This window comes from Ictidomys tridecemlineatus, chromosome 11 (genome assembly GCF_052094955.1).
Source record: "Ictidomys tridecemlineatus isolate mIctTri1 chromosome 11, mIctTri1.hap1, whole genome shotgun sequence".
In the NCBI taxonomy this organism is placed as follows: domain Eukaryota; kingdom Metazoa; phylum Chordata; class Mammalia; order Rodentia; family Sciuridae; genus Ictidomys; species Ictidomys tridecemlineatus.
In genome coordinates this window covers 105,765,110-105,792,615 of record NC_135487.1, presented here as the reverse complement: position 1 = coordinate 105,792,615, position 27,506 = coordinate 105,765,110, and the positions used below count along the sequence as shown (strand labels likewise).

The window sequence follows — 27,506 nt, the reverse complement described above, 5'->3', positions numbered from 1 at the left end:
TGAAAATTAAGTGGGGGTGAAGAGAAAAAGTGGGAGGGTCCAAGATGTGAAGGGAAGGGCAGGGTCCTGGTATGTAGCAAGTGCTCAACATAGGCTGGTTGACTTAGCCTGACTCAGTCTCCTCAACCAACTTAAGCTTTGTCAAGGCAGAGCCCTTGGTTCATACTTATTGGATATTTCTCAAAAGTCTCAGAGACAGTCCATGATTACTTAACTCCATCATTTCAACAGACACACTTTGGTTTGGGGATTGATCAAGAACTATAATGGCTCCTGTGACAGAGTAAGCTCAGGAGTCTGACTCAAAATGTTGACCACTTCTTAGCTCCCTGATTGCTGGAAAGTTACTTGACCCTTTTTGAGCTCAGATCCCTTATTTATAAAAATTTTTGCTGCAGCATCTACTTCATGGGGTTGTGAAGATTCTCAAATGATCCAGGTGACGTACCTGGCATTTCATCTGCCGCCTCCCAACGTCGTTAGCAGTAATTCTATTCTGTCCCAGATATTCGGTGTCCATGAACACGCGGCCTCTTTGCATGCTCACGACTCTGTTTCGGATGGATGATGATGACCATGATGATGATGATGACCTCCATCAGGCCAGTCCTCCCACCCTCTGACCGCGCTCTCTTAACCGACTGGTGACACCCACCGTTCATCAAATGCCACAGCCCGGGCAACGTGGTCAGGGAGATTCCTAAATTCTCTCACCCAAACTTCCTACGAGCCTAGGAAGTCGGTTCTCTGTTGCCATTCGAGAGAGGAAACAGGCCCCTGGAGGCTGACTTCCCCGAGGTCACCGCGCTCAAGTGCCAGGCCCGCAGGGGAGCCAGGCGCAGGCGGTCCACAGCCCGGGGGTCTTCCCGGGTCCGAGCTGCAGCGCGTCCATTCAAACGCTGCCCAGTCCTCCTCTTCCCGTCCCCATGGGCCCCCACGCTCAGGTCGGGCCCCCAAGAGCCTTCTCCCTTTTCTTGGTTAGCAACCCAGCCTGGAGGCCGGGGCGCGGAGGTGGCCGGGTGATTCGCGGCGGGAGGAGTCGTCGCACAGGACCACCTGCCAGGTTTCGCGTGTCCCAGGGCCGGACAGCGGGCCGCGCCTGTGCGCATGCTCGGGCCACGGGCTCGGAGGCAGCGGCGCCGCTGGAGGAACGGAGCCGGGAGCCCCAGCGCCGGCCGCGCGGGACCCAGAGCGCACCGTCCGCCGCGTCCCGCTCCGGCTCCGCGATCCGCGCGCAGAACGGTTAGTTGGGTCGCGGTTCGCGGCGCCCTCGCTGCCCCGGTGGGGTCACGTGGACCCTCGAGGGAGCGGAGACCTTTGTCTCCCCCGGAGACAGGCGGCTGGACGAGGGCTTCGTGGCCCCGGGCAGCCGCGTGGCCCCGAAGCGCGGCGGTGGCCGTGGTGGACGAAGTGCATTCAGGTGTCTGGCCGTTGGCTTGGGAGAGGAATGTGGCCACGGTGACCGAGGGCAGTGGCCTCGTCCCCACTAGACATGCTTTGGATCTGGAAGAATAATGAATGGGCTGTCAGAACAGATAGGGTTGACAGCCTCCCTCCCGCCTTCCAGGCTCTCCCGGGCAGGGCGTTTTTGCGCCCTGGTGATGGGCTGGGGATCGTTTTGGACTCCGGAGCATGCAACCCGTCACCCTCCCATCTTTGAGCACTATTTGTTCCCCTGCCTTTAATTCTCCCTGACAAACGGAATTCTTCCCGGTTCAGGATTCCTCTTAACTCTGTGCTACCTGTAGAAAGAAATTCCCTTTTATCCTCAAATCTGACCCACCCATCCCTGGTGGTGTGTGTGTGTGTGTGTGGGGGTGAACCTTGTATTATTTTTGTGTGCTTTCCCTTCCTTAACAGATTGTAAGTTCCCAAAAGGTAGTAAACAATCTTTGTAGTCCCATAACACACGGTTCAGTGAACAGTGAGCGTACTTCTGCAACTTCAGGGGTAATGGTGATCATCTGTGAAGCGCTCTAACACTGTGGGGCGCATCAGTCACATTTCCTAAAGTAGCTCCGAACTTTTTCTCTAGTCTCACTTTCAATGCAGGCCTTTGCGGTGGCTATTGACCTAAATTAGAGATTGATGAACCTCAGATTTAGAATATCTGCTCTGCAAATTAGAAATTACTTGCGTTGACCTTCTTCTCTCTAATGATTGTACCAGCAGAACGGTTACTTGGGTCGTTTGTAGTTTGCCATTGAGAAAATTCAATAGAGAATAGGGGAGTATATTAACGATTTACTGACTTTTTTTTTTTGAAAATGAAATAGATGGTTGAAATTTTACTATAAGTGTACTTTATAATGAAGTACAGTGATTTTTATTTATTTATTTATTTTTAGGGCACTGGGTTGCTCAATCACTGAACTATCTCCCCAGCCCTTTTTATTTTGAGACAGTCTCCCTTAGTTTTTCAGCCTGGCCTGGAACTGGTGATCCTCCTACCTCAGCCTCCACAGCCACTGGGATTACAAGCAGTACAGGTGTTGTTTATTATCTTATTGACCATATAGTCTAGGATTTATGTTGGCAGCATTCATACACTTAAATTTCACCTATAATGCATTTTAAGGTAAGAAAACTTCCTTTTTAATGCTTCTTAGTGTGGAAAATACCCTTCAAAACAGATTTGCAAATAACCATTTAGCTGCACTTAGTGTCGGTAGTCCTTATCCTGCACAAACAATACTCAGTATGTTAAGGTTTTTTTTGATGGATTGTCGTGGGTATTCTACAGAAACAAAACAACTTTTTTCCTTCTTTGAGGTTTGAGCTCAGATGAGCAGTAGTAATGATGTTCAGACAACTATGTACAGGAAAGTACTAGGAGAGACAAATTTAAGAGTCTCAAACTTTCAGAATGATGAATAAAGCTTTGAAATAAAATTATAGTATGTGGTCTTGATCATCAAAACCTATGAGATATTTTTCATAAACATTTTTTATAGGGCTGGGGAGTGGTTAGAGCCTCTGCCTGGCATGCATGGCCCTGCATTTGATCCCCAGCACTGCAAGGAAGAAAAAAAAACTTATAAAATATAACACTATTAAGAAACTTAGCTATAAAACAATAGTGTTAAATATTACTCTTGAGTACTTAAATTTGTGCACCCCCTAGTAAAGGAAAAAAACAGCATTCTCTGTTGGGTTCCTCTTTATAGGACTATTATTTTCCAATAGGCTCAAAGAGACCTGAACGTGAGGAGGTGGAAACTAGTGGTGGCATTGTGTGTATGTGTGTTGCTGGAGATTACATGTAGGGCCTCACATATGCTAAATAAACACTATCACGGAGCTACACCTCCAGCCCCTTTTATTTTATGAATATGGAGTCTCACTAAGTTCCCTAGACTGGCCTCTAACTTTTGAGCCTCCTGCTTTAACCTCCTGAGTTGCTGGGATTACAGGTGTGTACCACTGTGCCCAGTGTTGGTACCTGTTTATGAATATGAAGATGGCCAGAACCCTAACACCATACTTGTTTGTTATTTTAAATGAACCAGTATATTTGTGCTCCAAACCCTAGGACCATGTCAATCATAGATTAATAGGTTAAAAGAATATTGTTTTGATTTGGAGACTATACTCTGGATTGCTACAGATAATGATGTTCGAAGATTATATTCTAGTATATAATTTGAAATTCTGCCAAACAAAACTCTCTCGTATTGTGTCAAGGTCTTTTAATAGTCTTGAACTCCTCTTTTTTCAATTTTTCTTCAGAATCTTGTGTCCTTATTCAAAAAGAGATTACATTTCAAAATTTATACCAGCATAAAAAAATTGCAGGAAACAAGGAAAATATGCCAGTAGGATTCTGTTGGGTTCATGTCCCATAATTTTTCTTTTAGATGCTTTTATTTCATTCACTTTCTTTTTTTAAAATCTATTTTAAGACACTAGCTGTTTTAAATATAATTTTGGCATTGTAGAATAAGTTTTTTAAAAATATTTTTTAGTTATAGATGGACACAGTGTCTTTATTTTACTTTATGTGGTGCTGAGGATTGGAACCTGGTGCCTCATGCATGCTAGGCAAGCCACAACCCCAGCCCTAGAATAAGGTTTTAATACAATAAAATGTTACCTGTTAAGACTGGAGACAGTTTTTAGTGGCCAAAAAGTTTAACTTTTTAATAACAAACTGACAAATCATACCTGGAACTACGCTCGAAGTTTGATTATAATCCAGTATATTGTATTAGCCTTTCCAAGTGAACCTTAATATAGTAAACAGTTCTGCTTTGACTAGAGGAAATTTAAGTATAAATATTCTAGAATGAAGTAATCTTAATTATTATTTTTTTAATTCAGAAGGAAACTTATAAAAGACCTGCCTTGGAACATTTCTACTTAATTTTAGAATCTGAATTGTTTCCCTTGAACTGAGATTATGGTTTTTATAATTCAAGTGGAAATTTTAGAAATGCCTCAGGGCAAGTAACCTTCAATTTCAAATGGAGGTACAATTTTAGAGAATTTTACTGTAGATCCTCAGTTTCATATATATGGTGATTTATAATGAACTCTCTGAGGGTCTAGGGGTGTAGCTACGTGTTAGAGTTTGTGCTTAGCATGTGTGAGTCCCAGGGTTCCATCCCCAGCAGCACCTCACCCCCCACCTCAAATAAAGTGAAATAGAATAAAATGATCTCCCTGAGATGAGAATCGGTCCCTTAGGATCTCTTTCCCAACTCAAAAGTTACAAAAGTCCTCTTTTCCCTCCTTGCAAAAGAAAAGCTTCCTCACTCATCCAGATTCTTACTCTGGTGTACTTTTCCAGGGTATTAAATTAAAAAAAAAATTAAAAGGGGGAGGGATCAAGAATGGATAGCTCTAGAGAAAATTATTGAAGTGGCAGGACTTTATTTCACAAGACATTTTCACAAGGCAATAAACTTCTGTCTTATATCAATCTTAGAATTTGGAAAGATTGGTGGTTTTAACAGGAAGGTTTATCAACCCACTGCTTTGAATTCAAATGAGGTCAGACTTTTTCTGATAAAATGACAGGACAATCAGTGGTCATTGTCCATGAACTGCATGAACCAGTCGCCATGGTTTTGACAAAGATGTATTTAAAGAACATATAACTGCTGTGAGTTATGTTGTTAACACAGACCAAACCTGTTTGTGTCTTCTAAAATGTCAGAATTTTGGAATAACAATAAATTCACAGGCTGTCCCTCTTTCGTCAACGGTAGTTCACTGAGTACTTGTGGGTCACCTAGGAGTCATAAGCCAGGTGATTACAGGTTCTTTTAGTCCACTCTTAATTTCTAATATCTGTAATACCCAAGCCACACAGTTGTATATATAGGTTACAGAAAGGCTAAGAAAGGGTTAAGGCAGCCCCAGAGGTTTCAGAGGCTGAACTGGGAGCATGGCCCAGAGTGGAGCAGAGACCAAAGCAGAGTCAGATAAGATTACACACGATCAGAAGAACTTGTTCAGAGCGCAGAGCCGTCAAATTGCAGGAACTTATTCTCCGCCAAGGTCTGGGTGGGTGGATGGATGGATAGATGGCAAGTTTCATTTTCAGAGTGTCAGCTTGGAATGGGCTGTGCGTGGCCATCACAGACAGGAGAAGCCACACTCTGCAGCAGCCCAGTGGAAACAGGAAATCATAGGTTGGTTGATGTGGTGATTTTCCTGGGCAAGGCTTGAGATGAGTGACCAGGTGATAGGGTTAGGGTGCTGCTGTGTCCAGTCTTGGGGTTCTTCCTCTTTTATGGGCCTTGAGTAAGGGAGTTGCTTCATTCAGTGGTTTGGTGTTTTCAATCAGCTCATGGACCTGGTTGGTTCATTCTCTCTCTCTCTCTCTCTCTCTCTCTCTCTCTCTCTCTCTCTCTCTCTTTCTTTCGTGGGGGTACTGGGGATTAAACTCAGGGTGTACTTATGTGCTTAATTACTCAGCCATATTCCTAGTCCTTTTTTTTTTTTAATTTCTGAGTCAGGATATCATTAAGTTGCTTAGGGCTTCAATAAATTGCTGAGGCTGGCTTCAAATTTATAGTCCTCCTGCTTCAGCCACCTGAGTTGCTAGGATTACAGGTGTGCACCACTGTGCCTGTCCTGGGCCTGTTTTTTTTTTTTTAATATGAGTTTGATATGCCTATGTATAGCTATGTGCTTCTGATTAATTCATAAGTCCACAGGTGGTCATTCTTATTGGCAGATTAATTTACTTATCGGTTTGTGCCTTATTGATCAGGCAGCCAGTGGTGGTTTACTGGTACAAACAAGGTGTAAAGTCATTCAACTTCAGGGCTTAGATTCAAAACAAAGTAGCTCATGTCAAATTATTGCTTTACAAAATGGAGTAACTCAGGTTGCAGCACAACCTGAAAACTGCTGTTCTATACATCATGGAGTAATTCAGGGCAGGGCAGAGCTTGCTTTTCACAATAACACAATTATAGTATTCCAGAAATTGTATATTTGCTATTATTAAACTTAACAAATTTGAGTCATCAATGTGTAAGAGAGCACATATTTTCTAAAGTTCTGTTGGGGACAAAACAGTTGAAGACTGCAAACTTTTGAGACAACGTTTTCACGCACCTAGTTCTGTTATGTTTTTTTTGGAACAGAGTCTAAGTTGTGTAGGCTGCCCTCGTATTTAGGATATCCTGCCTCACCCTCCCGAGGAGCTGAGACTACAGGCACGCACCACCATGCCCAGGTTACCTAGTTCTCTTCAAAATAAATCAGATGTCATGTTAAGAGGCAAAATGGTATAAAAGGACTGTTTATTTATTTTTCAGGGTTTCTTTCTTTCTTTCTTTCTTAAAAATGAAGTGATTTTTTTAATCTTTTTTTTTGTACTGGGGATTGAACTCAGGGGCACTCAACCACTGAGCCACATCCCCAGCCCTTTGTTTTGTTTGTATTTTATTTAGAGACACAGTCTCCCTGAGTTGATTAGTCTCTCACTGTTGCTGAGGCTGGCTTTGAACGCAGGATCCTCCTGCCTCAGCCTCCTGAGCTGCCGGGATTACAAGTGTGCACCACCATGCCCGGCTTGATTTTTAATCTTTAGATAAAAGACTCTCGGGTGATATTCAGGATGCCTTACAAATTTGTTTTTTAAATTAAGTTTTTTTGTTTTTGCATTTTTGGTGCAAGGGATTAAATCCAAACCTAAGGCCTTGCACATACTAAGCTCTGAGCCACGGCCAGCTCTTACAATTATTTCAATGAAGCAGGGGCTCCAAAACACAATGTGGATATATAACAATTAGGTAATGATTTCTTAACATTTCCAGGGGATAAAGCACTTTTTCAGATTTTGAAAGAAAATAGTCTTTCTATAGTGCTAATTCCTAAGAGTTTATTCTCGCACATAGACTATAATATTATTTGTCAATTTCATATACTTTTTTTTTTTTGAGAAAAAGGAAAAAGAAGGTTTATTGCTTTATTAGCAAAGGAAAAACTCAGGGCACTCCTGTCCCAAAGGCTGTGTGATTCTAATTTCATATACTTTTAATCCATAAAGAATGCTCACAAGGGCTGGGGCTGTGGCTCAGTGGCAGAGCGCTTGCCTAGCATGCATGAGGGTTCGATCCTCAGCACCACATAAAAATAAAATAAAGACATTGCATCTACCTATAACTAAAAAACAACAAAAAAAAGAATGCTCACAAGAAGAAATTTCTGGAGGTTTTCCCAGATATCTGATATAACTACATTTTTTGTCATGCTTATAACATTTGCAAAGTTTGGCACATCCAGATCCAGAGTCTTATGATCAAGGGGCTTTGTGTACTTCATGAGGTCAGATAAATTCATAACCATTCCTGTTAACAGGATCAGTCTCTTCGAGTACTGTCACAACAACTTTATAATCATTTCCAAACACTTTGAAGTTTTCTTCATTATTCAGAGATTTGCTGTGCAGCTGGTGGCTTGGCGCTGGAGACGAGGTAGAACATTCATGCCCTCCAGCAGTGGCAGAGCCCAGCCCTGGCCTGGCCAATCTTCCTGCACCTCCCTCTGCCTGTCAGTGGGCTGGGCTCACCTAATATTTTGCTTGATATTTTTCTTACTGCTCCACACCAAAAGTAAATCTTATAAAAACTATAGTTGTGAAAGAAAACTAGTGTCAGCAGAGACTTTTACCAAAGATGGTATGTTTTGGGAGACTGGGGCACAGTGGTGTTGGGAAAAACAAATGGTTCTTATACCAGTCATATCTCTTGCAGGGGAAATGGAAGATATGGTCTGTATTCCCTCAAGGACTTTAACTTATCTTTGTTTGCTTCATCAATGAATGGGAAGGAGAATGAATTTCTCATAATTTCATGGCATATTCTTACCTATTCTGATGAATAATCCTAATAATTGGGGGGAAATCTCTGAAGGAGATGCATTTGTAACCTAGGACAGTGGTTGCCTCTTGTTCAGATTTGGTTCTTATCAATTTCTGGGCTACAGCAGCTACTAGGGAAGTTCTGAATGTTAATGGCAATGTAAGAGCTGCTCCAAGCTGAGCCATTGATCCCAAATCATTTTGGGGAATCTGAAGTCATTTGGTGGTGTCTGGCATCCTGCAAACAGGGCTATGCCAGCGGAATTCACTGGCCCTGGTCATAGTTCGGTCCTGTTTCTCTGGTCAGGTGTTCCTGGCAGAGTGTGGGGCAGGCTGGAACCTCTTCAGGTTAGAAGAGGTCTCAGATTCTTCTGGAGGAACAGCATTCTAAAGAGTTTGCCCAGGTTCTTCTATCTGTGGGGCCACGGCAGATTCCAAAATAAGTTAACACTTCTTAAATACCTGTGTACATGTGTAGACGTTGGAGATGACCAGCTCCAGAGGAAAAATTTTCATATTTTTTATATTTGTTTCTTATCAACAATCTAAAATAAAACATTTCCTGTATATTGTGGATGACCATTATTTTAAGAAATAAAAAAGTACTCTGTATTTGATCAAAATCAATTCTGGTACCAAATGATCTATCTGAATTTAATTATGTAGGTTAGTGGTGACTATGAAAGCATGCTTAATATTTAAAACACGAGTTTACACAAGTGAATTCCGGATGATTTTATACGGTATTTCAAACATTGTAAAAATGTTTTATAAAGCTGGGCATGGTGGCATGTGCCTGTAAGCACAGCTCTTTAGGAAGCTGAGGCAAGAGGATCACAAATTCAAAGGTAACCTGAGCAATTTAGAGAGACCCTGGGGATTGAGCTCAGTGGTAGAGTACCTGCCTATCACATGCGAGGCCCTCAGTTCAATCCCCATTACTGAAACAAAAAGTTTTACATTAGTTCTTCCTTCCTTCCTTCTTTCCTTTCCTTTTTTTTTTTTTTTTGTAGTACTTGGGATAGAATCCAGAGCCTCATGAATCCTGGGCAAGTGCTCTACCACTGAGATAGTCCCATATTAGTTTAAATAGAAAAAAACCAATGTAGTAATCCAGACATATTTGTTGTTGTTGTTTTTGTTTAGTCATAGGCAGACATAATACCTTTATTTTTATACCTTTATTTTATTTATTTATTTTTATGTGGTGTGAGGATCGAACCCAGTGCCTCATCCATACTAGGCGAGCGCTCTACCACTGAGCCACAACCCCAGCCCTAACATGTTTGTTTTGATAGCAATAATCTGGTTACAACAAACTCTTACTCATCTTATACATTAATGTTCATTTTTTAGTAATTTTGCTTAGTAGTGCTGTACTTAATATGTAAGTAGGATTACCATTGAATCCATCAATGCAAGGGCAATAGATATGGTTCAGGGGTAGAGTGCTTGCCTATCATGCACTAGGCTCTGAGTTCAATCCCCAGGATGACAAAAAAAATAACAACAACAAATCAACCCAGCAATCTCTAAGAGTTTCTATCCCTCCCCTTTGGGGAAAAAAAAAGGCTCTGTATATTAAAGTACACGTGTTTTGGAACCAGATGAATTTGGATTTGGATATGGAGTCTAGCACTTAACAACTTGGGTACCTCTTCATTTATAAAATGGGCTTCATTTAATTTTACAAATATAATTACCTCCTATCTGCTAGAAATTTCTAGACAATGGGAGCATATCATTAAACACAATGGATACAGTCTGTACTCACAGGGCCATGTACGATGTAGTGGGAGAGAGGCAAAAGGGAAATGAGAGGCGTAAGACTAGGGTCCTGTGGTTGCACACAGTAGAGACACCTAGCTTGCCCTTGCCAGCTGAGTGACAATGAGATTTGAAGACAGTAAGCATTCAAGTGACGGGAGAGCCAGCTTGAGGCACAAGGCACAAAAATGCACCAAAGGCAGAAGATGAGAGAGCCTGGCCCCTGGTATGGCAGGATCACGGTGTAGGACGGAAATCAGGAGAGATGAAGTTGGAGAGGTAAGCAAGGGTGGGATTGCACTAGGTTTGGAATACAGTAGGCTTGGAACCACCTTATTAAGAGGTGGTTCTGAGGGTGGTATATCTGGATCCACAAAACAGGTTTATGAACAAGAGCAAACAGGTTTGCTTTCAGAAGATCACTTGGGCTGCAGTGTGAAAAATGAAATAGGATGAAGGAAAAGTGGAAGGCAGGAAACTAATTAGGAAGCTGTTGCATTAGCCCATGGGAGATGGTAATCAAGGTGTAGTGGGTGTGAGAGGGTCGAGGATGACAGATCCAGGAGCTATTCAGACTGGGCAGATGTAGGGCACAAGAGCTAATGAGAGCTCCCAGGTTTCTGGTTTGGCCAGTGATTTGAGCCTGAGATATGTGATTGCGCCATCATATGCGCCTAACGAAGACACTGACGTAGATGGCATCCTTGTGCAGAATATTAACCTATGAGGGTGTGTGACATGTGCATTTAAGGTCTGCCCAGCATCTATTTTCCCTTCGGCCTAAATCACCTTTCCCCTTTATTCATTCATCAGGTCCTTGTTGACCGTGATTAAATACCAAAGGGCTAGGGACGTTGCATTGTTAAAAAAAAAAAATAATAAAATAAAAATCATTGTTTCATGCAGTTTCTTTTTGGTGTGAGTTGGGGAGAAACTGACAGCAATGAGAGGCAGTGTGGCCTAGTGCTCGAGAGCACAGATTGGAAGCCATTCTGATTAGGTTTGCACCCCAGCTCTGCCATGTCCTTGAGCAATTTACTTAACCTTTTTGTTCCTCAGTTCACCTAACTCTTACTTGGGAATAGTAATAGCATTGACTTCACAGAGTTGTTGAGAGCATTCAATTAATCAAGTAAAGTGATTAAAGCTTACTTCATTGAAAACACTAAGTCTTATTTAGTCCTTTAGATAGCTAAAGATACGGGTAAAGCAAGATAGATTTATATAGAGCACGGTAAATGAAAGCAAGAGGTTGCTGTTTAATTTAGGATGGTCCAGAGAAGTCTCGCTGGTATGTGAACATTTGATTTGAAGTGGTATCTGGGTCAACAAAAGGGTCAAGGAATTTTGTTAAGTTCAGAAACCCAAAAGGACAAGTTTGACATTCTCAAAACATAGAAAGAAGGACGTGAGCTTGTAAGTATCCAGCACAAAATAGAAAATTAAGGAACAGGGTCTAGTCGTCTGCATATACAGTAGAATACTATTAGACTGTTTAAAGAAGGAAATCCTGTCATTTGTGACATGAACAAAATTGGAAGACATTATAATAAATGAAATAAGCCAAGCAAAGGGAGATACACTGCTGTGTGTGGTGGTGCACGGTCCCAGGTGCTCAGGAGGCTGAGGCAGGAGGATTGTGTGTTCAAAGCCAGCCTCACTTTAATTTAGAACCTGTTTGTAAATTAAAAAAAAAAAATAGGTTAGGGATATGGCTCAGTGGTTAAGTGCCCCTGAGTTTAATCCCCGGTACCAAAAAAAAAAAAAAAAAAAAGACTGCATGATTTCACTTATATGTAAAATCTAAAAAAGTCTAACTCATTAAACAGTTAGAATGCTGGTTGCCAAGAGCTGGGGATGGGAGGCAAGAGTGGGTGGAATGTTGGTCAAAGGATACATAACTTCAATTAGGAGGAAAATGTTTGAGAGATCTTTTGTACAATATGATAACTATAGTTAATAATAATATATATTTGAACATTATTGAGTGGATTATAAATTTTGTAACCAAAAATCAATTTGTATGAGTAGTGCATGCGGATTAGCTTGATTTAGTCATTCCTCAATATGCATATTAGGATATACATTTTTTGTCAATTCAAAAACAAAAGTATCAAAAAATTTTTTAAATTATTTTTAAATTATTTTTTCTTTTTTTTTTTTGTTTGGTTCTTGGCATTGAACACAAGGATGCATTCCCACTGAGCCATATCCCCAGCCCATTTTATTTTTTATTTTGAGACAGGGTCTTGCTAAGTTGCTTTGTGCCTGCCTAATTTGCTGAGGTTGGCTTCAAACTTGCAACCTTCCTGCTTCAGCCTCCTGGGTGCTTAGACTACAGGTGTGCACCATCACACCCAGCTAGGCTGCAGGTCAGGTTTCTTAATGATTAAGATTCATCACCTAAGCTCATAAAAATTACCCTTCCACAAAACCCACATTAAAGAAAGGACAAACACGTCATCACTGGGAGATTTTATATACTTCCCTTCTATTATGATAGATGAAATAGAAAAAAGAAAACTAATGAAGATTTAGGAGATTTAAATAGAACAACTTAAAGCCAATTCAACAAATAGGTCAAACCCAACATCTGGAAAGGTACATTCTTTTAGAGAACACATGAAATATTTTAAAAAAATCATATGTTGTCCTTATGATATTATTGTTTTTTTTACATTTATTTTTAGTTGTAGTTGGACACAATATCTTTATTTATTTATTTTTATGTGGTGTTGGGGATCAAACCCAGGGCCTCTCCCATACTAGGCGAGCACTCTACCACTGAGCCACAACCCCAGACCCAGTATTGTTAATTTTAAGTTAGTAAAATGAAATAAAAGGAGGGCATGGTGGCACATACCTATAATCCTGGCTACCGACCTGTAATCCTAGCTACTGAGGAGGCTGAGGCAGGTGGATTGCAAGTTCAGAGCCAGCCTTCAAAATTTAACAAGACCCTGTCTCAAATATAAAAAGGCCTGGGGATGTAGCTCAGTGGTAGAGCACTTTCCTAGTATGTGTTAGGACCTGGATTCAGTCTTCAGTAGGTGGGGGTGAGATGGGGAGGAAGCCTAAACAAAAGAGTTTCTTTGAAAACTTAAAAGCCTCTGAATAACTGTGGGTCAAAGAAGAAATTACATCCCAGTGATTTGGGAGGCTGAGGCAGGAGGATCACAATTTGAGGCCAACCATAGTGAAACCCTCTGTAAAAATAAAAATTAGAAGGGGCTTTGGAGGTAGCTCAGGGTACCTGGGCTCAACCCTCAATACAAAAGGGGGTAAAAAAAGAGAAAATAAATCACAGTGGAAAAAAATGTAAATACTTGGAACTGGACAATAATAAAAATACTATATATATATATATAACTGTATAGTATGGTATGCAGTAGAAATGACAGTGGGAAACTTGTGGTCTTAGGAGCTTGTATTAGAAAAGAAAATAATTGCCCGAGTATCCACCTTATGTCTGAAAAAGAACAGAATAAATTCAGAAAATGTAATAATAAAATGATGATAAAAAAGTAGAAATCTGTGAAATAAGAGGAAAGTTACAAGTAACAACAATTGACAAAACAATATTCTTTGAAGAAAACTAATAAAGGAGATAAACCTCTGGGACTAAGGGAAGATGGGAAGAGAGCACATGTACCTGGGATAAAGAGGGATTTACCACAGACCCAGAAAGTAAAAATGCTGTGCCAGAAAATTTGAAAACTTAGTAAAAATGGAAGAAGTTACAAGGAGTACCCTACAAAGGCTCAAAATGCAACAAGAAGGGCTTGTAATTCAGCAGCATAAGAGAATGTAATTCAGCATAAGGCCCTGAGTTTTATCCCCAATGCTGAAAGAAAAGAAGAAGAAAAGGTAAGAGAAGGAATGAGTAGACTTGGCATTTCTGTAATTGAATTAGATGACTTAAAATATCCTCATAAGGAAAACACAATCCCCAGGTGGTTTTATAGGTACATTCTGATAGGTAATGCTACCAAGAGAGTACCATCTGTTCTTGGAAGGAACAAATTATTCCAAACTCTCCCTGAGATCAGGAAAAGAGAACATCTAACTCACTTTATGACTCTAACATAATGTGATATTGAAACCAGAAAGATAGTTGAGAAGGGAAATTTATATTTCCAAATGGCTTATGAACGACGCTTCAACAATCCAGACAAAAGAGAGGCAGATTTAATTTGTAAATTCGCCAAAGGAAAGGTTGATATAAAAAAAAAATCAGTTATGGAGAGTGCTCCTAGAGTGGTAGAATTAGGCCCTCTTAAAAAATCTCCTTCAAAGAAACAATGAGAATACTGGCAAAAAATGATCAAAATCAAACTTTTTCAGAACTCAAAAGAAACCAAAGGTTTGCAGCAATCTGAAGAATGTATTCCAGAAGAACAACTGAATTCCTGTAAGAACAGCAAAAACAGCATTTTAACCAAATGAAGGAGAAATCAAGACATTTCCAGATACACAAAAATTGAGAGGTTTTGTTGCCAGCAAACCTGTCCTACAAGAAACTCTGAGTCTCTGAGGCTGAAGTGAAAGAACACTAGACAGTCACTTGAATTCTCATGAAGAAATAAAGGACACCTGTAAAGGCAACTGCATAAGGAAAATTAAAAGTCAGTGTAAATGTATTTTTTTTTTTGCTTGAACTCTTTTTCCCTCCTATCTGATTTACAGGATGACTACGTAAGTTAATAATTAAAAAACTGCTGGTAGGCTTATACTGTATAAAAATGTAATTCGTATGATAGTAAGTACATAAAAGGGGGCTATATAGTGACTTTTTTTTTTGTACTAGAGATTGAACCCAGTGGCACTCTACCACTGAGTTAAATCCTCACCCTTTTTAATTTTTATTTTGAGACCAAGTCTTGCTAAATTGACAGTGCTGGCCTTGAACTTGTGAACCTCCTGCCTTAGCCCCCTGCATTGCCAGGATTACAAGCATGTTTCACTGCTCCTGGGAGTAGCAGAGCCTTTGTCTACTATTGAAATTAAGTTGGTATTAACCCATTCTAGATTGTTTCAAGTTTAGATGTTGAAGTCCTCAGGCTAAAAAAAATAAAAGTAAAACTTCCCAAATGTAGTAAAAAAAAAAAAAAACAAGGGAATTAAATATCTATTCACAATAGAAAACAGTAATGGAAGAATAGAGAAACAAAAAAGACATAAAACATATAGAAAACAAGTAGCATATTGGCAGACTTGAATCCTACTTTATTAATTACTGAAGGGAAATTGAGGAACGAGAGATGGGTAAGCAAGAAGTGAAAGACGGAGACCAAGCAGAGATACACCCGACAGTTCATTTGCCGGAGCTGACAAATAAAGGCCATCTCTCTATGGTGGAGAGAGGCAAAACAGGCTTGGGTACCAGGACTTTTATGGGGCAGGCTCAGGAATCAGTACCAGGTAGGTCCCAATGCTGGTGGTTAAGGGTTGGGTTGGTATGAACATTTCTCAGACACACCCTTGGGCAGAAAAGAGAAACTTTTTACTTAAAATGGCAGCTGTCACTTACGATGGCCATCCAGATGCTAAGCAAGGACCTTATAATAAATGTAAATGGATTAAATATTTTAATCAAATGCAGTGGTTGGCAGGATAGATTTTTTTTAAAAAAATGACCTATGTAATGTTTATAGTAGATCCACTTTAGAGTCAGAGATACATACACTTAAAGTAAACAGATGAAAAAGATATACAAATCATAAGAGAGCTGGAGTGGAGATAGGAATATTAGGCAAGATATACATCAAGAAAAAAAATTGTTACTAGATGTAAAAGAAAGTACATATTATGATGATGAGAAGACCAGTCCTTCAGGAAGACATTCCAGTTACAAACAAATATACAATTAACAATGGAGCCTCAAGATACATGGAAAACTGATGGAATTAAAGGGAACATAGATAATTCAATAAGAATTGTATCCATTAGCTTTTCATTAGTGTGAACAAATTACCCGACAAGAACAACTTGAGGATGTTTTTCAAGATGGCAGAACAGAGGAGGTCAAAGCAGACCGGGGACTCAGGAAGTTGAATATAATAAAATAAGTAAGAAATCCCCAGTGGCACAGCTGCTGCCATAGCCAGGCCAGAAGCACCAGCTAGATCAGTCCCTCCGTGAGCATAGTGGAGGAATAAGGGAATTAAAGGAACCTGCATTTTTGAGAGGCCCAAGACACTCTGGGTATGGAGCATTTAGAGGTCGAGGACATTGCCTGGCAAACCTGAAAGACATGCTGCACAACACCTGTGTGTGTCTCTCCAGACGGCTTGTGGAGAACAGAGAAGGGAAGCTTTTTGCAGCTGCTGTGCAGAGGCCAGCAGCTGAGGAGCCTGACCCCTGGCAAACCTGAGTTTGGCCCAAAATACAGGCCCAGTAAACACACTGGACAACAGAGAGTGTGCTTAAGTGACAGGAGAGGTTTACATAGGGGACAACTGGTCATGGAAACCCACCAGGGCCTACCCTTCCCCCTCTAATCCACTGCTTGCAGGACCAGCTGGGAGAGACACATCTGGCTGGGAACTCAGAAGGGAGGGGGCAGGAAAGATTGTTTGGAGACTTAACCCAGGACCAGGAAATGGGGGGGTCTATAGGTGACCCTAGGGACTAAGAATTGGGTCCCCCATTCATGAGTGGAACCCAGGGGAGATCCCTGGGGTACAGTCTTCCAGCATGGACCACCAAGTACTGGGCCCTGGAGGTGCACTGATTTGAAATCTTCAGACCAATTGGCATTCAGCAGAGAGCCTGGAGCCTGCCTAAACCCTGCCTCCAGGAATTCCAGACAGTGCCACCTAAAACTGCTGAGAAGAGGAACTGAGAATCTTTTGAAATCCAACGGAAAGAAATCTTCAACTTTTCAAGATTTTTTTTTTTTAACTCTTTTCTCTGTTTAATTCTGACCTTAATGGTGCATAGACATTTATTCATATTCATATTTTTTTCTCATTTCTAGCACTCTTGAAGTCAGTTATTTTTCATGAATTAGTGTGTTTATTAATATATATATTAATATATATTAGGGTGTTTATTAATATATTTTAGTTTCCTTTGTATTCTTTTATTTTTACTTTTATCTTTTAAAATTTTTACTTTATATATATATATATTTTTTTCTCTCCTATTTCCCTTGATTCTCTTTTCTTCAGCCAACAGCCAATCTCTATTTTCTCTCTTTGTCTCTTTAATTTTTTACTTCTTCTCTCCTTCTCCCTCATAGTCATCACATCCTGGATCACTTCTATTCTCTCCCTGTCCACCATTTGAAGTTATAAACCCTTTTGCAGTCTTGCTGTTTTTAATTGTAGACAATAACTGAAGATGTCATTTCTGTTCATTGTGTTAATTAGAATTGTCGATGTCATAGTAGGAACTATTTGGTTTAATGTGATATATCATTTGCATGGGTTGTTGTTATTATTTGTCTGCCCCTAAACAGTGAGGTACTGGAGACCTTCAGGGACACTGTAAGTCCACAGGGTAGAAACTCTACTGCCTCAGATCCATACTGTTAGGTGGGTAGGCACACAAACAACATGAAAAATCAAAGGAAGAAATCACCCCAAACAAACCAAGATACTTCAGTAACAGAATTCATCAACACCACAGTGGAAGAAATGTTAGAGAAACAGTTTAGAAGGTACATAGTTAAACTGATCTGCAAAGTAAAGGATGGTATAAGAAATGAAATCAGAGGGAAAATACATGAAGTGAAAGATCACTTCAATAAAGAGGCAGAGATTTTGATAAAAAAAAAAACAAGCAGAAACCTTAGAAAGGAAGGAATCAATAAATCAAATTAAAAATTCAGTAGAAAGCATCACCAACAGACTAGACCACTTGGGAGACAGAACCTCAGTCAATGAAGACAAAATATATAATCTCGAAAATAGAGTTGACCACAGAGAGGAGATGTTGAGAAACCATGAACAGAACTTCCGAGAACTATGGGATAACATAAAAAAGAGCAAATTTAAGATTTATAGGGATAGGTGAAGGTTTGGAGATGTAAACCAAAGGAATGCACAATCTATTTAATGAAATAACACCAGAAAATTACACAGACAGATCTAAAGAATGAAATGGAAAATCAAATGCAAGAGGCTTACATGGACCCCAAATGAACAAAACTACAACAGAGCCCCACCAAGGCATATTATAATGAAAATGCCCAGCCTACAGAGTAAGAATAGAATTTTGAAGGCTGTGAGAGAAAAATATCAGATTTCATTAGGGGGAAACCAATTCAGACCTCAGCTGATTTCTCCACCCAGGCCTTCAAAGCTGCAAGGTCCTAGAAAAACATATACCAAGCTCTGAAAGAAAATGGATGCCATCCCAGAATCCTATATCCAGCAAACTTAAGCTTCAGATTTGAAGATGAAATAAAAACCTCCATGATAGACAAAAGTTAAAAGAATTTGCAACCAGGAAGCCTGCATTTCAGAACATTTTTAATAAAGTATTCCATGAAGATGAAGTAAAAAAAAAAAAGTGAAATCAGCAGAGGGAGGAACTACACTAAAGGAGTAGCCAATCAAAGGAGAAAGAAATTCAAATTAAAGACTAGAAATAAACCCAAATGATCGGGAATACAAGTCATATCTCGGTAATAACCTTGAACTTAATGGTCTAAATTCACCAGTCAAAAGAGCCAGGCTGGCAGATTGGGTTACAAAATAAGATCCAACAATATGTTGTCTCCAAGAGACTCACCTCACAGTCGGAAGGTGAAAAGATGGGAAAAAGACATATCACTCCCATGGATCGCATAAACAAGCAGGGGGTTCTATCCTCATATCAGATAAAGCGGACTTTAAGCCAAAATTAATCTGAAGGGACAAAGAAGGAGATTTCCTACTGCTTAAGGGAGTTATATCTCAGCAAGACATAACAATTGTAAACATTTATGCCCCAAACAATGGAGCATCTATGTATACCAAATAAACCCTTCTCAATTTTAAGAATCAAATCGTCCACAACATAATAGTACTGGGTACCTTTAACATGCTTCTGTCACCACTGGATAGATCCTCCAAACAAAAACTAAACTCAGAAGCTATAGAAGTAAAAAATACAATTGATAATTTAGACTTAACAGACCTATGTAGAATATTTCATTCATCAATGACTGAATACACTTTCTCTCTAACATAGACCATGTTATGTAAGCTATCACATATGTTGGCCTACAATTGTAATATTACCTAATATATTTTTAGAATCTGTAGGGTTATTTTGACAGCTCCCTTTCCATTGTTATTAATTTTTGTGTTCTTTTTTTTTTAAATGTATTCATTTTTTTAGGTGTAGATGGACACAACACAATGCCTTTATTTTGTATGTGGTACTAAGGATCGAACCCGGGTCCCGCCCGTGCTAGTCGAGCGCTCTACCGCTGAGCCACAATCCCAGCCACTGTGTTCCTGTTTTTTTCTTGATTAGACTTGGTTGATTTTTACCAGATTTTAGCTCATTTATTTCTTCTCTATTTCATATATTTCTGCTCATATATTTTTTTCTTCCTACTACATAATTCGAAAATAATTTGATTGTTAATTTCTAGCTCCTTTCTGATACAAGTACTTTAAGTTATAAATGTTTATCTGGGTACTGGTCCATCCCAGAGATCCTGGTATTTTAAGCTTTTATTATTCCTTACTTCAAAGCACTTTTTATTTAATTTTCTGTGCTTGCTTCCTTGCCCTCTGAGATATTTATAAGCGTGTGCCATTTAATTCTGAAATAGTTGACATGTGGGAGTGGGGTTCTATATATCTTGATTGATTTCTAAATCATGAAGGAAACTGCATGATTTCAAATTTTTTTAAAAAAAAAGTAATGGAAATTGTGGTGGGGTCGTCGCTCTGAGTGACCAGCATTTTTCTTCCCGTAATTGGTAGAGGCTCTGTTGGTCACTTTTGTCGTGATCTGGCCACATTCATAGTGGCCCTAGACGGCTGCCCCAGTCCTCAAAGTAGCAGAATGTGTCTTTATGCATTGGCGTGCCTTCCTGCAGCCCCATAGATCTAATTACGCTCACCTGTTCTTTGTGATATTACCCCTTTGCCTGTTTGGGATAGAATGTTCCACGGAAACGCCCTTTGTGTGTCCCCTTCTCTTGCTCTGCCTTTGGGTGTGGCCTTCCTAGATGTCCATCAGCCTCCTGCCAGCAGACATCCTGAAGCTAGACTCAGCCCCTTGAAACCTGACCCCTTGCCTCACTTGAATGGCTTCTCCTCAATAAAAGGGGTCAGGACGTTAGCTCTCTCTCTCTTTCTGTGGACACTTAAGGTCAAAGGAGCTGTCACAGGACCCCCAAAGAAAAAGGTATTTCATGCAGCCCAGTTCCCCTGGAGTGACCCTGAGTGTTTTTGTCGCCAGGAACGCGGCTGGAAATGTTTTTATATTGATTGTATTCGTCACCTACATGTCAAATCTGATCAAATTGCATCCTTCAAATATATGCATCATATTGTACTTCAATTTGACCTCAGTAGAGCTGTGGGAATAAAAGAGAACAACTGAGAGGACGAAAAGTTTATTTGGGGCTCACTGTTTCCCAAGATTCATTTCCTGAGATGAGGCAGAACATCCCGGTGCAGGGGCAGAAGAAAACTGCTCAACTCGTGGCAGCCCCAGGAAAGAGAGACTGAGGAGCCAGGGAAAAGATGTAGTCCCCAAAGGCACGCCCCCAGTCACCTGCATCCTCCTGCCAAGCCCACCTGCCTACAGGTACCACCCAGTAGCCCATTCAAGTTATTAATCCAGCGAATGGATCCACTGCTGGAATTACAACTCTCATAATCTGGTCATTTCACCTCTGACCATTCCTGCATTGCTGAGCACATGAGCTTTTCAAGGGATGATCCAGGATCAACCATGACAATAATAGTTGGAAACTTCAACTGAAATCAGATGGTGATAGTTACATAATTCTGTGAATATACTAAAAATCACTGAGTTTTACACTTTGAAAGGGTAAATTTTATTATATGCAAATTATATCTTATCAATAAAGCTGTTATTTAAATGGGTCAATTGTGTTTACACATCAGAAGAATATTTTTTACAGTTACTACTTAACAGGGCTGGGGATATAGCTCACTTGGTAGACCGCTGGCTTTGCCTGCAAAACAAGGCCCTGGGTTCGAAAAAAAGTTACTACTTTATTTTTTACTTAACAAAAAAAGTATCTAAGATTAAATCTAACAAAAGTTGCACAAACCCTAAACATTTCACAATTTTATAAAACTTTTTAGAAACTTTATAAAAATTATATTCAGAAACTAATAAAGGTTTATTAATTTCTTCAACATAACTATTTCCTTTTTTTTTAATCTTTTACATTTTGAGACAGATCTCTCTAACTTGCCCAGGCTGACCTTGAACTTGAGACCCTCCTGCCTCAGCCTCCCAAGTCTCTGGGACAACAGGTGTGGGCCACCTCAACCAGTGAGAAGGTAATTTCTTTAAAGTGGACCAGTAAACCTATTCCCAGTCTCTCCCACCTGATAATAATTAAAATCTTACAATATATTTCCTCTACTAATTTTTTTTCTTCATTAGTACTGGATGATTTAACAAGAAAAGGGAAAGTCTTTGATTTAAAACTGCCAGCTTCTGAAATGGATTCATTTAAACTATATTAAGCTATCATTTAGGAATCCTTCCTGTCACATAATAGAAAAAAAAATACCTCAACAGCTGGATGAAAAGCAAACTTACTGAGATAACTTTCTATTCCACATGTTGTAGATTGCTGTATGTCTAGTGTGTTATAGATAACACTGTCGTTCCTGACATTTTTAGAAGAGCCTGTTAGTCCTAGAGAAAATAAAAACTAGGTAAATATTAGAGGATAAATTCTGGAAGGGAGAACACATTGCAAGGGAGATATTAAATCTTCATAATTTTATAGTATGTATATTATTATCGACCTCCTTGTTACCTACTGTTTTCCTTTCATATCCTTCAGGTATTTGGAATTCATCTTTACGTACAATGTCAACGTCCAATGAAGGTCCAGTTGGATATACCCCCCCAGATGGAGGCTGGGGGTGGGCAGTGGTTGTTGGTGCTTTCATTTCTATTGGCTTCTCTTGTGCATTTGCCAAATCTATTTCTGTATTTTACAAAGAAATTGAAGGTCTATTTGATGCCAGCACCAGTGAAGTGTCGTGGATCTCCTCTATCATGTTTGCTGTCATGTATGGGGGCGGTGAGTACCACTGAGGCCTGCTCTTTTAACTACCAGTAGGCAGGCAAAAGCTCTGTAGTAGGTGCTTTCTGTTCCTGGTGCCCTTATCAGTGAGGTATTCGAAAGGTTGTTCTTGAAGCTAGGTGATTAGAATCGCATTTTTCCTTCGTTTTATCAGTAAAGGCTATATAGCAACTATATGTTCCTCTTAGGTTAACTATGACCAAAACTTGGAGTCATATAAAGGACAACGTTCTTTTAAAATGTGTTTTCTGGCTGGCCATGGTGATTACATTAAGTCTATAATCCCAGCAACTCAGGAAACCGAGGCAGGAGAATTGCAAGTTTAAGGCCAGCCTCAGCAAGTTAGACCAAAGCAACTCAGCAATACCCTATTTCAAAATTTAAAAAAAATAAAAAGGTCTGGGAATGTAGCTCAGTGGTAAAGTGCCCCGGGTTCAATCCCCAATATGAAATATAATAATAATAATAATAATAATAATAATAATAATAATGCATTTTCTGGGCTGGGGTGCAGCTCAGTGATAGAGTGCTTGCTTAGCATGCACGAGGCCCTGGGTTTAATCTCCAGTACCTCAGGGAGGGGAAAAAAAAGTGTTTTCTGCTTTTGCTGATATATACAAAGGCAATTGATTTTAGTATTTTCATTGTATATCCCTTAGCTTGCTCAATTCTTATTGTTTCCATTAATTTATTGGTAGAGTCTGTCAAAATTTTTGGATATTCAAAATATCTTCCACAAATAATGATAGTTTGGTTTCTTCCTTTCCTTATCCCTATTTTCCCCTGTCTTACTGCACTGGCTTGGACTTCCAGTATAATGCTGAAGAGAAGTAGTGATGGTAGGCATTTTCGTTTTGTAGTTCTGTTATTGTTGTTTCCTGTGAGAAACAAAACACATATTAGCTAGTGATTTGTTCCTCCTGACTGTTGTCTTCATGTCTGCACTCCAGATACCTATCCTCAAATCAAGAACAGAGAAGACTTGCTACAGTTACGTTAATAATGTTCTAAACACATGAAGATCCCTACAGACTTAGAATCAGGGAATGTGCAGCCCGTTCTACCTTAGGAGAGGTAGAGTGAGGGCTTTTCTTCTTGCGATGAACCCATCTAATATGTTCTAGAAACACAGAAGATGTACAATCAATGCTGCTGTTTTTTTCCACTACACAAATCTATGAGCCTTCAATCATGATGGAAAGCAGCTCTTTACCCGGCTTTGTGTTTTCTCTGTTTGTTGTGGGGATGGGGGTTCTGTCTTGACGCCTATCTTGTCAGTAATGCCTCGTGTGCACGCAGAAGTGGGGAGTGGGCTTCTCTGCGTTGCTAAGTTGCCTGTTCTCTCCCAGGTCCCATCAGCAGTATCCTGGTGAATAAGTACGGCAGTCGTCCCGTCATGATGGCTGGTGGCTGCTTGTCTGGCTGTGGCTTGATCGCAGCTTCTTTCTGTAACACCGTTCAGGAGCTTTACGTGTGTATTGGAGTTATTGGAGGTGAGGTGCTACTGGTTTATTTTCAAGCGTTAATTTTTTTTTTTTTTTTTTTTTTGGTGGACTGTTGGTAGCATGGATCTGCCGATTCTTTTGAGAAATAAAATGTCTTTATTAGAAAAATGACTGACTGTTCTTTTTAAGAGCTTTAGATGTGTTAATTTAAGAGTGCCAGCAAAGCAAACTTTTAAAGACAGTCTAGCGCTTAATTGGCATTATCATTTGTTAAATGAATGAGTTGAAGATTTTTCTGTCCCACCTCCCTTTCTTCTTTTCCTCCCTCACTTTCTCTTTTCCTTTCTTCCATCTAAAGGAAGGTAGCAGTAAAGGACGTGGTGCCCTCAGTTATTTAAAGAGCAGTCATCACTATTCCCAGCCATCACAAACCCCAGACTACCCGAGATGGAACTGGCTCAGAGTGGACTAAGGGAACAGCAGATACAAAGAGCAGGTTCTCTGGTAGAGAAGCCAGGTACATTTTCAAGGAGTAAAGCGCATGACAGGAGCACTCTCCCTCCCCTCACCCCCCTGCCCTTTAAAAAAAATTTTTTGGTGCTGGATTGAACCCAGAGGCACTTTACCACTGAGTTACAACTCCAGTCCTCTTTTATTTCTATTTTTTTTAAATTTTGAGACAGGTCCTCCTGCCTTAGCCTCTGTCTGAGTCATTGGGATTACAAGCATCGTTTCTTTTTTTTTTTTTTAAGAGAGAGAGAGAGAGAGACAGAGAGAGAGAGAGAGAGAATTTTTTAATATTTATTTCTTAGTTTTCGGCAGACACAACATCTTTGTTTGTATGTGGTGCTGAGGATCGAACCCGGGCTGCACGCATGCCAGGCGAGGGCGCTACCGCTTGAGCCACATCCCCAGCCCCACAAGCATCATTTCTTAATAATTATTTTCATGCAGAGATATAGGAAACTATCATCATAATACCGAGGCAGAGAGATTTCATGTTCAAAGCCAGCCTTAGCAACCTAGTGAGACCCTGTCTCCAAATGAAAAAAAAAGAAGGGCTGGGCATGTGGCTCAGTAGTTAAGTATCACTGGGTTCAATACCTGGGACCTATATACATACATATATATTTTTTAAAGTATTTTTTGTGTGTATGTATACTGTTTATTAATAGAAAAATGTCAACAACCTAATGCTCATTAACCAGAGAATGGTGAATGAATTATGGTACCATTCAATGGAAAAATAACATCAGCAAAAATTTCTGAGACATGGAAGTATGGGCATGTGCATGATATATTAAGTTAAAAAACTTGATAACAGGCTGAGAGTGTAGCTCAGTGGTAGAGCACTGGCCTGGCCAAAAAAAGGGGTTACATCTCTTGGTTCTATTCTTGGGCTTTCTGCTTATTTTCATTGATTTGTTTTTCTATTTTTTTGATACACTGTTCTTTTTTTATTGGTTGTTCAAAACATTACATAGCTCCTGACATATCATATTTCATACATTTGATTCAAGTGGGTTATGAACTCCCATTTTTACCCCGTATACAGATTGCAGAATCACATCGGTTACACATCCACATTTTTACATACTGCCATACTAGTGACCGTTGTATTCTGCTTCCTTTCCTATCCTCTACTATTCCCCCTCCCCTCCCCTCCCATCTTCTCTCTCTACCCCATCTACTGTAATTCAATTCTATCCCTTGTTTTTTTTTCCCTTTCCCCTCACATCACTGTTCTAATTATTATAACTGTGTAACATATTCATTCTTTTACATTGGTCCCCCAAATTACTTATCTTTTTCAAATATTTATGATGTATTCAATTCTCCAGGAATATTTCATGGGCATTTTACCTCATTTGAAAAATAAAATACATGGCCATTTTCATAGAAATTGCCTTCAGTTAATGAATTTATTGTGGTAGTACTGGCATTTCTGACAGTGTTGTATTTTTACTATTCCAAAATATTTTCTTTTACTCTCTTACTTTCTGAACTCATAATATTTATTTTTTTCCTTTTTGTTTTCAATTCCCTGTTTCTCAAGAAAGCTATTATTATGAAGCTAAGTACAGATCCTACATTTATTTTTTTTAATATTTATTTTTTAGTTGTAGGTGGACATAGTTCCTTTATTTATTTATTTTTTTTAATGTGGTGCTGAGGATCGAACCCCGTGCCTCACGTGTGCTAGGCGAGTGCTCTACCACTGAGCCACAACCCCAGCCCCGGGATTTTTTAGTATTCTTTTGGTTGCTAGAATAAAAGTAATAATAATTTTAATGTTATAACTCTGCTATTTGCTACATAAAAAACACTTTGGTCTATATTTATTTGACAACAGTGGACCTCATGATCCATTAATTATAATAGCCTCTCTCAGAATGATGGCAATTTTGTCCTTTTCGTTCAATTTCTTTGTCGAGTTAATTAATAACAAGTGTTTCTGACGTTAATTATAGTATGTAATACTGTCATTTTCCCCCTCCCTCCAGGTCTTGGATTTGCTTTCAACCTGAATCCAGCTCTGACCATGATTGGCACGTATTTCTATAAGAAGCGACCCTTGGCCAATGGACTGACCATGGCCGGCAGCCCTGTGCTCCTCGCAGTCCTGGCCTCCCTCAATCAGACTCTCTTTGATAGCTTTGGTTGTAAAGGAAGCTTCCTGATTCTTGGGGGCCTCCTACTAAACTGCTGTGTGGCTGGAGCCCTGATGCGACCCATAGGGCCCAAGCCAACACAGGCACAGACAGTTGAGTGTAAAGAATCCCTTCCAGAAGCTGGAAAATCTAATGCAAACAAGGTTGCAGGTGATGCCAACGGAAAATGTAATGGTGGGAACGATAAAGAGGAGAAAAGATCCGTCTTCCCAGTAGTTAACCAATTCCTGAACCTGTCCCTCTTCACCCACAGAGGCTTCATTCTGTACCTCTCTGGAAACGTGATGATGGTCTTTGGACTGGCTGCCCCGTTAGTCTTTCTTAGTAGTTACGCGAAGAGTCAACACTATGCTAGTGAGAAGCCTGCCTTCCTTCTCTCCATTTTGTCTTTGGTCGATATCATAGCCAGACCTTCCATGGGACTGATAGCCAACACCAAGTGGATAAGACCGCGAATCCAGTATTTCTTTGCTGCTGCGATTTTTGCAAATGGAGTGTGTCATATGGTACTGCCTTTTTCTACCAGCTACGTTGGGTTCTGTGTCTATGCGGGATGCTTAGGATTTGCCTTTGGGTGGCTCAGCTCTGTCTTGTTTGAAACACTGATGGACCTCGTTGGACCGCAGAAGTTCTCCAGCGCCATGGGATTGGTGACCATTGTGGAATGCTGTCCTGTCCTCCTGGGGCCACCACTGTTAGGTACAGTATGTTTCCCTACCTCTATGATCCCGCTATCATAAAACAGGATTGGGACCCTGATAGAAAGCAGAGATTAGGGGCTGGGATTGTGGCTCAGTGGCCAGAGCGCTCACCTAGCATGGGCGGGACCCGGGTTCGATCCTCAGCACCACATAAAAATAAAGGCATTGGGTTGTGTCCATCTACACCAAAAAATAAATATTAAAAAAAAAAAGCAGCAGAGATCAGTGAGCTGTTTGGTAGCACAGAGCAAGCCTTTCTCACCCCTGTACCCTGAATGCTGGCACATTACTTGACACAGGTGATTGCTCAAACACTTACCGAGTCAAAGTAAATTGAACCATCAAGCTGAAAGG

The 27,506-nt window shown here is 40.1% G+C and overlaps 1 protein-coding gene across 3 annotated transcripts in view; it reads left to right on the top strand.

Moving 5' to 3' along the window:
* The first annotated feature begins 1,092 nt into the window (after positions 1 to 1,092).
* Positions 1,093 to 27,506, top strand: part of LOC101974423 (monocarboxylate transporter 1) — a 29,580-nt gene continuing 3,166 nt past the window's right edge. Inside the window, exons 1-5 of one of the 3 annotated variants that reach the window (XM_078027032.1) lie at positions 1,093 to 1,242; positions 21,471 to 21,573; positions 22,089 to 22,331; positions 23,684 to 23,827; positions 26,284 to 27,150. In XM_078027032.1, coding sequence (XP_077883158.1) covers positions 22,115 to 22,331; positions 23,684 to 23,827; positions 26,284 to 27,150 — 1,228 coding nt within the window. In that variant the 5' untranslated portion in view covers positions 1,093 to 1,242; positions 21,471 to 21,573; positions 22,089 to 22,114. Of the gene's footprint in view, positions 1,243 to 21,470; positions 21,574 to 22,088; positions 22,332 to 23,001; positions 23,174 to 23,683; positions 23,828 to 26,283; positions 27,151 to 27,506 lie in introns of those variants that run through there. The other 2 variants (XM_078027034.1, XM_078027033.1) reach the window with 2 other exon arrangements.